Genomic DNA, 13,480 nt, shown 5'->3' on the forward strand with positions numbered 1-13,480 from the left:
TCATCGTCGTCCTTCAAAGTTCATGAGCGCTTCATTAGGCCGCAGAGGGTACAACAAAACCACCTGTGCTCCACGAAAGTTCCACATTCTCTACAATTCCATCCCAGTGATTCCTGTTTGGCCTGTTTCTTCTCTGCGAATGCCGTAGGGTGCGCGTCATTTCTACGACCAGCAATACCAGAGTTGATGGCTGGGGTCATAAATGCTGGGCGCTCTCCGCCGCAAGCATCGCAGGCTAAATGTGTCTGCAAATTGATACATGTACATATCCGACATGTCCAGCTTCCAGAGTCAGGTGGTTGGTGGACGACCGGACTTTCAGTGGGAGTTTCGTCTTCGTCATCTTCGGTCAAATCGATTAATGGCGCGTCCTTCTTGGCAAGTCCTGCAAGTACTGGTTTTGCAAGAGGTGGTGGCTTGGTGAGAATTTGTACATCCTCGTTCACGGATAGAGGACGCTTTCGAGATTGGCCATCCTTCAGACTTTCTTGTAGTGCCCACCTCATCTGTTCTTCCTCGCTACTGACCAAATCAGAACCGTGTGTGCTGAATGCCGTTGTGGCGAGTCCATGTTCTTTAGACCAAGTCAGACCGCCAGTAGATGGAGGCGTACTGAAAGTGCCGTTCATTTTTTGAGCTTCTTCTTCCTCGATAAGATCGAACAATGCCTCTGCAATGGCGCGGTTATTGGCATCGTCTTCTTCTGCCTTGGTCTTGAACGTATGCCTGCCAGCCTGTTCTGCCAGGTTGATGGCCTGGGCGGTGCCAGATGCGCATCCTCGATCAATAGTGGCTCTTCGATCTGCTGCGTCTGCCAGAACCTTGCGAAGATCTGCGCCTGGAGGTATTCGCTTCCCTCCAACAGTCCTGCCGGAACCCTTCTGAAGCACACGACGCTGCTCTGCGTTGGCACGCGCTAAGCGCCTCATCTCATGCTGTGGAGGCACAGGACCACCACCAAGCTTTCTGCCACCAGTTAAGAAACCTTCGCCAGTGTAGCCTCTGAGTAAGAGGGTCTCATGGTCGTCTCTGAGTTCGTCCCAGAGAGCGTGGAAGTTCGAATCGTGGGCACCAAAGACGATGTGAGAAAGTTCGTGGAGTAGCGTGTCAACGCATTGTTCGATGGGAAGGAAGGTGCCTGGGTTGTGGGTGTATCGTAGACGTACACAGATTTTGTAGGTTCGGTTAATATTCAGGCCCAACAGACGCTCATCGTCAGGCAGAAACTCGCTTAGAACTCTGACCTTCCAAGAACGCTTTCTCATTAGAGGCTTGACGAGAGAAGCTATCTTTCGTAGCCGGAGAAGAGCCTCTTCGGGTTGCGGACAGTCCATAAGGTGCTCGTATGAGCCAAACAGGGCGTCATGTTCTTGAAATGACGATGGGTAGGATTTTTGGTGATTTGATGGGCCACCCACTCTGATGTTGTTACCGTGTGGAAACATGGTTGCTTTGATGTGACAGGGCGTCTCAGCGCCGAAATGAGCTGGTGGTAGTTAGATAGCAAGATCAGTGGCGCTCGTAATGTGTGCTAGGAGCCGGCAAGCACTCTTTCACTTCCATAACGTGTAGACAATAACTTGTGTAGAGGAGTCACTGCAAGACAGGATAAGGTTGAAATTGTTGCTGGCAGAGACAACAAGTGACGGGTTCGTCAGCAGTGGCGAGGCCGCAACACACGACGACCATACGCGTAGATGGAAGGCGCGCCAAGACGACCACGATGAGGCATTGCGTGCTGGCTCATCTCTAGAACACGATCACACTCAGACAAATAAATCTAGGCATTGTGCTCACAGAAAAACTGGTCGTTCTGAAAATATCAGGGTGAAGGAGAGAGATGCATGAAACAGCAGGCTCAGGCATGAAACCGAAAATAAGCACTCGCTCGGCACAGTTTCCCTGCGTAAAGACCCCGCATCATACAGGAACCATGACGGTGTTTTTCGACGACCCTCGAGGAACTTGGTCGCGAGACCTGCCCACTTCTATGTTATCACTCATCAAACATAAGAACCGCGTCCGGACGCCATGACTGACGCCCAGTACTTCATCGACTCGGCACGGCAGCAGTACAACGACCTTGCTGGTGGTCTCGAGAGACACTTCGAAAATGTTGCGACGCAGTTAAGAGACTGGTTACCTGAGCAGATGCGGCCTCGTCCTCCGCCACCGCCTCCACCTCGCTCACTCAGTCCTGCCACCTACTGGAACCAAATCAACCGATGGATATCGCGCAATACCGCTTTGAGTGCTGGTATTTTTGCCTTTGTCGGTACAGGTGCTGTCTTGGTGTTCATACAGAGGTCGACACACGTGAAAAAGAGAAGAGCTAGGAAGTCAAACAATGGTGCAAGGACAGAGGTTGTGGTCCTTGCTGGTTCTCCTACATCACCCTTGACTACAGCTATCGCTATGGACCTTGAGCGTCGTGGCTTCATCGTCTATGTCATCACCAGCACCAGAGAAGATGAAGAACACCTGCGCAAGCAGTTGCGCCCGGATGTGCTTCCCTTTGACCTTGATCTCATCCATGTGAGTGCTTTTCGGTAGCCACAATGACATGCCCCGACTGACCATGCAATAGCCCGACAAAGCCGAAGGCCAAATGCAACGCTTCCACCACTTCTTGTCCCGCCACCACCATGCCTTCGACGGAGCTTCTGCCCATCGTCTGACATTAGCAGGTGTCATTCTCGTTCCCGACGTCTCATCTGTGACTGTCGGATCGATTGCCCAGCTCTCGCCAGAAGCTTGGTCGACTGCTCTGAATGCAAAAGTCCTGCACACCATCACCGTGGCAAGATATATGCTTCCGCTTGTGACCGAGTTCAAGAGTAAAATACTCCTTCTCACACCAAACGTCATATCGTCCTTGCGACCACCTTATCGTGCAATCGAAAGCACTGTGTCTTCTGCGCTAGGCGCGTTTGCTGCCTCTTTGTCCTCGGAGCTCGGTCTTCAAGGCTTACACGCCTGCCATTTCAAGCTTGGAAACATTGAAATTGCGGGAAGCAAACAAAGACGAGACGAGAGCAGGAGGATCAGGGGTGCTTTGGGTACACCCATACGCAAACTTCACGAGGCGATGTTTGATGCGTTACACAGCAGCAATCCCAGTCGTACATGGCATGTAGGCAGGGGTAGCTTGATCTACGACTTCATCGGATCGTGGATACCTAGTGGAGTTGTAGGTTGGATGCTGGGATTGCAGCACGCGCCTGGAAACGAGGATCAGCACACTCCTGAATCCGAAGATTCTTCAAGCGACCGATCGATCACATGGGAGAAAATTTGATGTACTGCTCCGCGCGTACAGCTCGGCGAACAGGCTCGTGTCTGGCAGCATTATTACAGGGTTCTTTGTCGGGTGTATTTTAGCTGCCATGAATATTGTAGTAAACGGCAGTCGGCCAATAATAATGATATACTTCTCTCACGACCAAGATCGGAAAGCGGGTCAAGCGCTGGGACGCTCAGCAGTCCGTCCGACGGAAGACGTTGTAACGGCAGTACCTGCAAAGAAATGACGGCAGAAGGCATGGACGATCATTGTCGAATACGCTGAGACCCAGTTTTTGTAAAGACCTTGGCCAAATCAATTGTGTATATAAGAATTCATCTCAGGGGGCTCAGATAATTGCGATGCTGCAACAGGGCGTGCGAACTCTTGTCAAGCCAAAACAAAAGTGGGGTTTTGAAGCCGAGGCTCCAGACCCAAGCCACTTTCAAGGGCGTGAAAGTCACATTAAATAGCAGTCATCACAGTAGGACTGTCAGCACACGCAAGGACGATTGCTCAGCCCTCAAACTGACGTAAAAATATAACCAGGGGATAACAGAAAAAGACAAAGTGGTACATTCGTGATTGTTGCTATGCAGGCGACGTAACCAAAACAGACATTGCACAAACGGACAGAGGGATGGACGTCCAAGCACGGCAAAACAGACGACGGTTTTCAAGGGTCCCGTAAACCATGGCTGGCGCCGCAGCACGAGATCCACATGTGTATTGCAGTAGCAGTCACGGGGGACGACCATCTTCGCAGGTGGTCTTGGTAGATTTGACTAGCCCAATCAACGCATCTCGTATTCACAGTCAGCCCTCGTCTGGCTTCTACTGTGCTTCTATCCGTATGCTATTTTCCATTTCTTCACGTTTTGCTACCTGCCAACGACACGACACCACACACTCCTTTCCTTCCCAGTACTTCGACACGACTACCTTGACAGCGTCTCATCGCCACGCTCTTGGTCCGACAGCGATCCAATCTTGGTCTCGCAATTCTACCAGTCCACTCCTTTTTATACAGTCCCCACGAATGCGAATTAGCCAGCACTCTAGTCCGCATTGATCTCTCTATTTTGACGACTATTAATTCGCTTTATGCACCTGCACTGGCCGCCGGCGACACCCTCCCTTGCAGCAAATCAACACATTATCGACTACTCTACAGGGCGACCAATTAAGACTTGCTGAAAACGCAATTAATCTGGAACCCCGCTCATTGCCTACCCATCATGACCAACCGTCCTCAAAACCTCGATTTGAGCGGTGCTCGAGGTCACGACCGCCTACCCAGTCGCTCTCGCCCAAACTTCCACATGGACCTGCCCTCGCCTCGAGCAGGTGAAATCCCGCCTGCTCTCTCTCCGCTCGATGCTTTCGCCCTTCACTCACGCGCCCTGGCGAGAAAGCTGGAGGAGAGTTCCAAGGCCGGAAGACGCATGAGCAGACTACCACACCAGGACATCGCCGATGAGCTCGCAAAACGACCTGGATACTTTAGATCTGTGTCGAGTGGCGTCGAGAGCCTCTACGATGAGGATCAAGAGGAGGACGAGGATGAGGAAGACCAATGGCAACCACCCCGGTTGCAGGCACAGACACCCAATGGTGCTGTTTACCGCCCTGTTTCACAATACCCCATGCTAGGAAATGTTCTCCGAGACGACCAGGACGTGCCTAACATACCAGAACCCATCCAGGAAGCCAGCACCGAGCACGAAGAGAAGGGCTATTTTGGCATAAAAGTACCGCGCTCTTCATCTCCAGAGCCATTCGACTCCAGGAATCTCAAGAACGACGACGCCTCTCCCGCATTACCCAGTCTCACTAGCAGTATCGACTCAATACAATCTTCGCAACCACGGACCTTGACCAATGAATCTTCGAGGAGACAAGACAATAGTTTGGCGCCTCCTCGGTCACCCGCACATCCAAGATCAGCACGTAGTATTGCCAGCATTAGATCGGTCATCGACAGCGCCGAAGAGGACAATGGTAGTCCATCTGCAGCACTTGAGGTCGGACCATCCAGCAAGATCCGTGCTCCGTTCAGCCCTGAGATGCTACCCGTTTCGCGTTCTCCATCAAATCTGTCCGAGTACTCTGTAACTTCAGAATTGCCTCGCCCGTCTTTCAACTTTTCCAGACCGCGAGGCAACTCGCTCGCAAGGCCTGGCGCTGAGAACAATCTGACGGTTGATACACGCCGTGCCATAGAACGCCAGGCATCTAATGACTCTTCCATGTCGCAAACTGCCAGGAGTGCCAACTCGAGGCAAACCATGCGTGTCAGGGCGCCCGTCGAACGTCAGAATTCAGATAGTGCGACAGACATCTCTGGTGCTTTATCGGACAGGGAATGTTTCAGCGGCGAAGAGACTCCAGTTGTACACCCAGGACCGGGTGCACCTTCCTACGTATACTCTAAGTACTCACTGCCTCGTGGACGCATGCTCGACAGAGACTCGGTTGAAGCAAGGTCTTCGTGGGCACACCACCAATTCAAGTGGGAGCAACAGCCATCTAGCCTGGAGCCCAAGATAGTCGAGAGCCCCTTACCAAGCCCGGGTCTTGACAATCCCATGCTCAGTCCTGTTCCAGGCACACCACGCGGACAAAGTCCAGCACCGGGTTCAAATCGAAACAAGTCAGCTGAGCGTCCGGCTCCTTCACCCAGCCGACTGACCAAAAAGACCACACCACAGACGCCATCGATTGCGTCTGAAAGCACGAACCGTACGATCAGAGCAGGATCGCATGTTCGAAACAGCCCGTCCACTGAAATAGCTGGTCTATCACCGGAGCAACATCTCGAGAAAGGCATAGAGTGCCACTCGTCAGGCTCCCTCAGCAAATCGACGTATCATCTTCGCTTGGCTGCGCGGGCAGGGCTTCCGACAGCGATGCTGTTATATGCTCTCGCGTGCAGACACGGGTGGGGTATGCGTCCCAACCAAGCCGAAGGTGTATCGTGGCTTAGACGCGCGGTCGATTCAGCTGGAGTGGAATTCATCGAGGACACCAGCAGCGACACTTCAGGTGCAGTTTCCAAGGAACAAAAGGCACGCAAAGCCCAGTTCGCACTTGCCATCTATGAGCTTGGCATGTCATACATGAACGGGTGGGGCATTCCAAAGGACAAGCCACTTGCGGTCAGATGTTTCGAGATCGCTGGAAGTTGGGGCGACACGGACGCTCTTGCCGAAGCAGGATTTTGTTACACTCAAGGCGTTGGATGCAGGAAGGACCTGAAGAAGGCCGCAGAGTTTTACCGCCAGGCTGCGGACAAGGGTATGAGCATGGCGGGTAACAGCTGGTATGTCTTCTTTCTTACAACATATGTCAAGTGTACTCGATACTAACGTCCTACAGGATTTACAAGCCCAAATATATGCCGGATCCACCTCCGAGGGAGGAGACGCCTGAGCCTGTGAAGAAGGCAAGAGGCAGATCCAGGACGCTGTTCGGTCGCAAAAAGGCCACAGCAGCATCCTAGCATCGTAGCATGTCTAAACAATGCTGGCAGGCTACAATCCTCATCTGTACCTGGCATTAGATGCAGCATTTCACTTCTCCGTCCCAGTGACGCATTTTCTTTTTTCTTCTGGCTTCATTGTACATACTTTTCTGCCAGCATTGGAGTTTACACATGTATGAGATGGAGCGTGGGGCGTAGGCAGGCTGTCTGGGAGCACATGCATTGCTGTGACAGATGGGAGCGGCGTCTACAGGACCTCGGATTCATGGCTAATGTTTATTTTGTTTAGTCTATTCTCATAGCAATGCGAGCGCATGGCTGTAGTGCAATGGCCTCACAGTCTCAAAGCGTGTTGTTTACAGTGCCTGAGTAGGATTCTACTAGCCGACATCAAATGTTCGAGGCTGTTCCAAATATAGGTAAAAGTAGGGTCAGGCAGGGTCCATTCTCGGGGCGGAGATTTGAACGGAGATAAGTCAGGGATCTACGGAACGAGCTGAAGCAGCTGCCGGCGTCATCCACAGCAGTCCGCTCTACCTACTCATTGTACCTTTCTTCTTGTCCGCTAACATCGTCTCTTGCTCATCTCCCAGCATATATACATATTGACTCGAGCAGTAGTACAGGTCCTAGCCGCTCCTGTACCCTTTCATCTCCTCGTCATTCAGAGCGTGGCTCACCGGATGAAGTCATAGCCTCGTCCTTCACCCTACCTAGACATGACCGACTACAACTCGACCGCCCGGGCTCTGGCGTTACCTGTAGACGAACAAGAACGCCGCTCTCAATCCAACTCGCCCGTGTTTTCTCGACGATCAACCTCGATTCCCCGTTCAAATCGCCGAGCAAAGTCAGGCGGCATACTGGCTCAGGCAGCCAAGCTACAACGCAATGCTGCAAAAACATTCTTCGGCCTTAGCCCTGCAAAACGCATCCTGTTAGTCATTGCAGGCATTGCAACACTCGTGCTTGGTATCTTATTCCTTGTGTACAATGAGAAGATCTTCCATGCCATGTCGCCCGTGGCTAAGCGCTGGAGGAATATCACAGGCGGCTGGTTGATTCTGTGGGCTGCGACCTTTTTTGTCAGCTTCCCACCGCTGATCGGGTATTCTACCTGTGTGACACTTGCTGGGTTCGTCTATGGTGTACCAAAGGGGTGGGTTATCATCAGGATGCATGTTCCACAATGGCCTAGCAACTAATTGAATGGCAGATGGCTCATTGCAGCATCCGGTACAATCATCGGCAGCACGGCCTCATTCCTAGCATCACGCACGCTTCTAAGATCATACGTGACACGACTCACAGAAAACGACAAGCGATTCGCAGCACTCGCCTTGACTCTGAAACATGACGGCATCAAGCTTCTGATGATGATCAGACTGTGCCCACTACCCTATTCACTCTCGAACGGAGCCATCTCTACAATTCCCACTGTGCAATGGCCACAATTCATGGCAGCAACGGCAGCAGCAACTCCCAAGCTGATTCTACATGTATTCGTGGGTAGCCAGCTCGGACGTATTGCCGACAGCGGAGACAAGATGGATGCCAAAACAAAGGCCATCAGTTATCTCAGCATCGCGATTGGGCTGACTGCAGGTGTAGCTACAGGGTGGATCATGTACACCAAGACGAAAGCCAGAGCTCAAGAGCTGGAGGCTGAAGAGCGTGAAGCTGCTATTCGTGGTGAAGCTCCGGATGGGGATGAGTTTGACGAGGAGGGCAGATACGAATACTCGGATGATGCTATGGAGAGGGAAGCAACCGAGGCAATTCGTGGCGACGATGGTATTAGTCTGCGTAGCGACCAGGAATACCGCGACGACTTTGACGATGATGCTGACGATGCTCAAGATCTCGACAAGGTGTTCCGACACGGCGATGGAGACGAAGAGGAAGGGTTTAGAGATAGAGTAGACAGGCACTAGGAGGTGAAGAATTGGATTTTCAAGTATCTGGGCAGACACTGCTGTCGATATATAAAGTCTTGAGATGGTTGCATACTACAAGTCTTGGCAGATCGTCATGTCAACCTCGACGGAGCCGCAGGGTCTCGTAGCTGCTCGTGTTCGCAAGAGACACGCATACCCGGCTCTGAGCAACCTGTGTCTTTGGCCAACTACTCCATGTCGGCAACAATGTCTTCGTACGTGGTGGATCTGATGTGGCAGCTCACCAATTGCTTCAACTGCTTCCCGAGCAATCCCGCCCTCAAGATCAATGGCCGCTCATACAAGATCCTTCGTCTCCTGGGAGAGGGTGGTTTCTCCTACGTCTACCTCGTCCAATCACCACCGTCGCCGAATCTATACGCCTTGAAGAAGATCCGGTGTCCATTTGGAGCAGAGTCGGTGGCCCTGGCTCTCAAAGAGGTCGAAGCATACAGCTTGTTCCAGCCGCATCCCAACATCATCCACGCTCTCGACCATGCCGTCATCCCGGATCGCAGCGACCCCTCAGCAAAGACTGTCTATATCCTTCTTCCATACTACCGTCGCGGTAACCTGCAGGATGCTATCAATGCCAACCTCGTCAATGGCGCAAAGTTCCCTGAGCGCAGGTTGATGGTCCTGTTCCGTGGTGTCTGCGTCGCACTACAAGCTATGCACAACTACAAGGTTGGAGGCGCTCCAGGTGGTAAAGGCGCACAAGCAAGGGCAAAGCGGGTACGAGCCGATGCTGCAAGAGCCGACAGGGGAGAGGACCATGGCGACGATGATGAGGAGCTAGGAGATGCCGAGCCACTGATGGAGGGCGAGATCTCTATGGCACAAGAGGGCATGTCCGACGGTCAAACCAGAGCATATGCACATCGCGACATCAAGCCTGGTAAGGAGCACACGCGCAATACACTAGACGTCCAAAATTGACGACATCCAGGCAACATCATGATTTCAGACGACGGCCAGTCACCCATTCTCATGGATCTCGGCTCATTAGCCCCTTCGCCCACTCCCATCACATCACGCGCTCTTGCACTACAAGTCCAAGATACAGCTGCCGAACACAGTACCATGCCATACCGCGCTCCCGAACTCTTCGACGTCAAGACCGACTCTGTCATCGACACCAAGGTCGACATCTGGAGTTTGGGATGTACACTATATGCCTGTCTAGTTGGCAAATCGCCATTCGAAGCCCGCAGCGAAGAAACTGGTGGAAGTCTGAGTCTCTGTGTTTTGGGCGGTGATTGGAGATTCCCCGATGAGCACAACGCACAAGCAAACAAGAGCAGAGGAAAGCAAAAGATGCCCACGAATTCAGATGCTCGAGCACAAGACGCTCCTATCACTGAGATGATCAAGGATGTGGTTAGGAGGTGTTTGAGAGTTGAGCCGTCGGAGAGACCAGATGTGAATGAGTTGCTCGCCATGGTCGATGATGTTATTGCAGCTCTGCCAGAAGATGGAGACCCGTTGGAAGATTAGCTTTAGCTATAGTCTCCAAGCTCCTCGATTGTCTCAACTAATGTATGTACGCCGAAACTGAAGTCGATTTGCCTAGGTGAGCTGGCTCACCATACTTGACTCTCGTCTTTACACGAAACTAGACACAGCAGTGATGAATACCTCGAGGACTGGCTGAATTTAATGTAGAACCATTTTGACTCATGCGTCTTGCGGATGTTACAAGCTACAATGGTCCTACAAGTCAACATTTGAACCAAAGCTATATCCAGAGAAAGCTTTCGATTGCCCTCGGCAATGGCAGCCTCGATTTTTGAAGTGATTCGTATCATTACAGCTACACGTGTGACAGACTTTAGCACAACGGGAAGACGCACCAACATGGTTACCCAAAGAGGAAGGTGCGATGCGGGGCCTTCCTAGCGCAGTCACTTCGTATATATGCCTGCCTTACCTTGATGTTTGAGACTGCTTCTACTTCCTCTTAAGCAACATTCACACAATGACTGTCAAAGCCCACAAATTCACACCAGAGGTGTTGCTTTCGGCACCACGCCGCTCAGCTGGTGTACCTAACGCGGATGGCAGCTCTGTCCTCTATACCACGAGCACGTACTCCTTCGATTCCCACGCTAAGACTGTCGAGCTGAGAAGCCTGGACACAAAGTCAAATGAGAGCACACTTCTGGTTCAGGACAACAGCGTTAGCGAGCCTGTCTGGTTGCCTGGCGAGAAGGATGTCTTTGCCTGCCTCAAGGGTGAGGACAAGGGCAAGACTTCTATTCTAATTGCAACAACCAAGTCTTCCTCTGACTGGAAGGATTCGACATACACCGCTGGCTCGATTGACGCCCCCGCTGGTAGTTTGAAAATCGTGCAACTGTCCGACTCTTCTTACGCGGTTGTTCTGGCGGCTCAATGTTCCCCGGACGGTTCTCTATACAACTCGGAAACGGCTCCCACGACTCACTCCACTGGAAAACTTTACAAGAACCTATTCGTTAGGCACTGGGATGACTACGTTACTCCACAGAAGAACACCTTGTGGTATGCTACCCTGACCAAGGCCAAGGATGGCAAGTTCGAGTTGAGCAAGTGGGTCAATGCCCTCAAAGGAGCTGGTCTCGAAAGTCCCATTCCACCTTTTGGAGGTACAGACAGTTTCGACGTCAGCAAGTCCGGTATCATCTTTGTTTCCAAAGACCCAAAGACCAACCCTGCGCTGAGTACCAAGTGCAATGTATACTATGTTAAGCTTCAGAGCTTTACTGAGGATCCCGCGCCAAAGCCCTTCGAGTATACGATTCAAGACTTCAAGGGTGCTAGCTCATCGCCTATTTTCTCTCCCGACGGCAAGAAAGCTGTCTTCCTGAGCATGTACACTGCTGGGTACGAGAGCGATAAGTCTCAAATCTTCTTGATCGAGGACTTGAAGAAGGATTCGGTTCAACGTTTGTTCGGCCAGACAAAGGAGGGTAGCCTAGACAAGAGCCCACAAGTATGTTCAGTGCGGACTAAAAATCTACTGCAAGCTAATCTACGTTAGAACCTGGCCTTCAGCTGCGACGGTGAGACATTGTACTTCTCCGCAGAAGATCAAGGATACGGTCGCCTATTTGCATTGACTTCAGATCCTACTAATGGCCAAGTGGTGCGTCCGCTTACAAATACTGGTTATGTCTCTGATATCCGCCCCTTGGAGTCAGGGGACGTGTTCTATACTAACAGCTCGCTCGTCGACTACTCATCGTACAGCATCATCGGAACTTCTAAGGCTAATGCCCAGGCTGCGAAGTGGACACATTCGTCGTCTAAAGGCGGCTCGTCACTTGGATTGAAAGTCTCTCAGGTATCTTCGATCCATACACCTGCCTCAGACACGACTGTGAACAAGACTGTACATTCTTGGGTGATCAAGCCATCAAACTTTGAAGAAGGCAAGAAGTACCCGCTTGCACTCCTCATCCATGGTGGTCCTCAAGGATCTTGGGGAGACTCGTGGAGTACGCGTTGGAACCCTGCTGTCTACGCAGAGCAAGGATGTAAGTCACCTTGACCATCAGGTAGACCAGCTCAACTAACTTTCCAGATGTGGTCATTACACCAAATATCACTGGCTCAACAGGTTATGGCCAGGCCTTCACTGACGCGATCAGGTGAGCTTTTCCCTTCGTCTGCGTCCCAAGTCTTATACTCATCGATTTCAACTTTAGGAAGGATTGGGGCGGTGCACCATACAACGACCTCGTCAATGTTATCGATTGGGTTGAGAAGCACATGCCCGAAGTTGACATGACAAGAGCAGTGGCTCTCGGTGCGAGCTACGGTGGATATATGGTCAATTGGCTCAACGGTCACGACCTTGGACGCAGGTTCAAAGCAATGGTCTGCCACGATGGCATCTTCTCCTTTGCTGGCGGCCTTCTTGCGACTGAAGAAGTTTATTTTCCTTTTACGGATTTGGGCGGTTTACCCTGGTACTCTCCACCCAATAACAAAACCACAGATGATGCCAAAGACACCTTTGGAGAGACATCGTTGGATGCTTGGAACAGGAACGATCCAAGCCGTCATCTCGATCACTGGCAGACACCCCAGCTGGTCATCCACAACGAGAAAGATTATCGTCTGTGTATCTCTGAAGGACTCGCCGCTTTCAACGTCCTCCAGGCCCGCGGCATTGATAGCCAGTTCCTCACATTCCCTGTAAGTTGAAATGGCACAAACGACGCTCGACCATGTCTAGGATGATCACTGACACATCTGCCTTAGGATGAGAATCACTGGGTCCTCAAGCCAGAGAACAGTTTGGTCTGGCACAAGGTTGTGCTGAACTGGATCAATAAGTACGCTGGTCTCCCACCATACTGTAAAGATGATGAGGAGAGCGAGAGTTTCTTCGGCGGGTACAAAGAGGACAAGGAAGAGCTTGTTGAAATGGCTGGCATGGGTAAGCCTGAGACCTGAAGATCTGGTGATGAAAATGATTTGATTAGACTCAATATCTTGTTTCTTGACTCTGTCATGAGTCACATTGTACTTGGTTAGGGAGTGAATCAACCAACCGTTGACCGTGCAGCTGGATTCCTGTTAAACAGCACGACAGAGATATGTGTTGCAGTTCTATATAAGTTCCATTGCGTTGAGCGTTCTCATTATTTTGGCATGCCACGCCTAACACTATGAAAGAAAAATATGTGATCGTGCTGACTAAACTAATCGCAAAAGTCAAACCAAAGGCCTATAACAAATTGTCGCACAGTTTATTCATACCTACTGTAGTGTGGTTGATCGTGAGGT

At 51.4% G+C, this 13,480-nt stretch overlaps 7 protein-coding genes across 7 annotated transcripts; 5 read left to right on the forward strand and 2 right to left on the reverse strand.

Moving 5' to 3' along the window:
• Positions 1-20: 20 nt before the first annotated feature.
• Positions 21-1,445, reverse strand: M437DRAFT_36668 (zinc ion binding protein; the record flags this gene model as incomplete). The annotated part of the gene is made up of 2 exons (XM_041019490.1): positions 21-334; positions 593-1,445. The coding sequence occupies 2 exons, from the start codon at positions 1,443-1,445 to the stop codon at positions 21-23; spliced, it is 1,167 nt and encodes a 388-aa protein (XP_040884100.1).
• Positions 1,446-2,031: 586 nt separating this feature from the next.
• M437DRAFT_37736 (DUF1776-domain-containing protein) lies at positions 2,032-3,298 on the forward strand (the record flags this gene model as incomplete). Its single annotated transcript, XM_041019698.1, has 2 exons — positions 2,032-2,535; positions 2,588-3,298. 2 exons carry the CDS (start codon positions 2,032-2,034, stop codon positions 3,296-3,298), a joined length of 1,215 nt encoding a protein of 404 aa, XP_040884101.1.
• Positions 3,299-3,806: 508 nt separating this feature from the next.
• Positions 3,807-3,959, reverse strand: M437DRAFT_37709 (uncharacterized protein; the record flags this gene model as incomplete). Its single annotated transcript, XM_041019692.1, has 1 exon — positions 3,807-3,959. A coding segment is annotated over one exon (153 nt), but the record flags the coding sequence as incomplete, so codon positions are not given.
• A 1,912-nt stretch (positions 3,960-5,871) lies between these two features.
• M437DRAFT_37424 (HCP-like protein) lies at positions 5,872-6,651 on the forward strand (the record flags this gene model as incomplete). The annotated part of the gene is made up of 1 exon (XM_041019626.1): positions 5,872-6,651. The coding sequence occupies one exon, from the start codon at positions 5,872-5,874 to the stop codon at positions 6,649-6,651; it is 780 nt and encodes a 259-aa protein (XP_040884103.1).
• Positions 6,652-7,486: 835 nt separating this feature from the next.
• Positions 7,487-8,701, forward strand: M437DRAFT_70908 (uncharacterized protein; the record flags this gene model as incomplete). Its single annotated transcript, XM_041025591.1, has 2 exons — positions 7,487-7,926; positions 7,984-8,701. The coding sequence occupies 2 exons, from the start codon at positions 7,487-7,489 to the stop codon at positions 8,699-8,701; spliced, it is 1,158 nt and encodes a 385-aa protein (XP_040884104.1).
• Positions 8,702-8,911: 210 nt separating this feature from the next.
• On the forward strand, positions 8,912-10,201 carry M437DRAFT_36455 (kinase-like protein; the record flags this gene model as incomplete). The annotated part of the gene is made up of 2 exons (XM_041019453.1): positions 8,912-9,602; positions 9,654-10,201. 2 exons carry the CDS (start codon positions 8,912-8,914, stop codon positions 10,199-10,201), a joined length of 1,239 nt encoding a protein of 412 aa, XP_040884105.1.
• Positions 10,202-10,682: 481 nt separating this feature from the next.
• Positions 10,683-13,147, forward strand: M437DRAFT_37628 (alpha/beta-hydrolase; the record flags this gene model as incomplete). Its single annotated transcript, XM_041019668.1, has 6 exons — positions 10,683-11,678; positions 11,727-12,222; positions 12,270-12,336; positions 12,394-12,657; positions 12,748-12,886; positions 12,953-13,147. 6 exons carry the CDS (start codon positions 10,683-10,685, stop codon positions 13,145-13,147), a joined length of 2,157 nt encoding a protein of 718 aa, XP_040884106.1.
• Between the last annotated feature and the right edge of the window lie 333 nt (positions 13,148-13,480).

The sequence above is a fragment of the Aureobasidium melanogenum genome (genome assembly GCF_000721775.1).
Source record: "Aureobasidium melanogenum CBS 110374 unplaced genomic scaffold scaffold_1, whole genome shotgun sequence".
Classification (NCBI taxonomy): Eukaryota; Fungi; Ascomycota; class Dothideomycetes; order Dothideales; family Saccotheciaceae; genus Aureobasidium; species Aureobasidium melanogenum.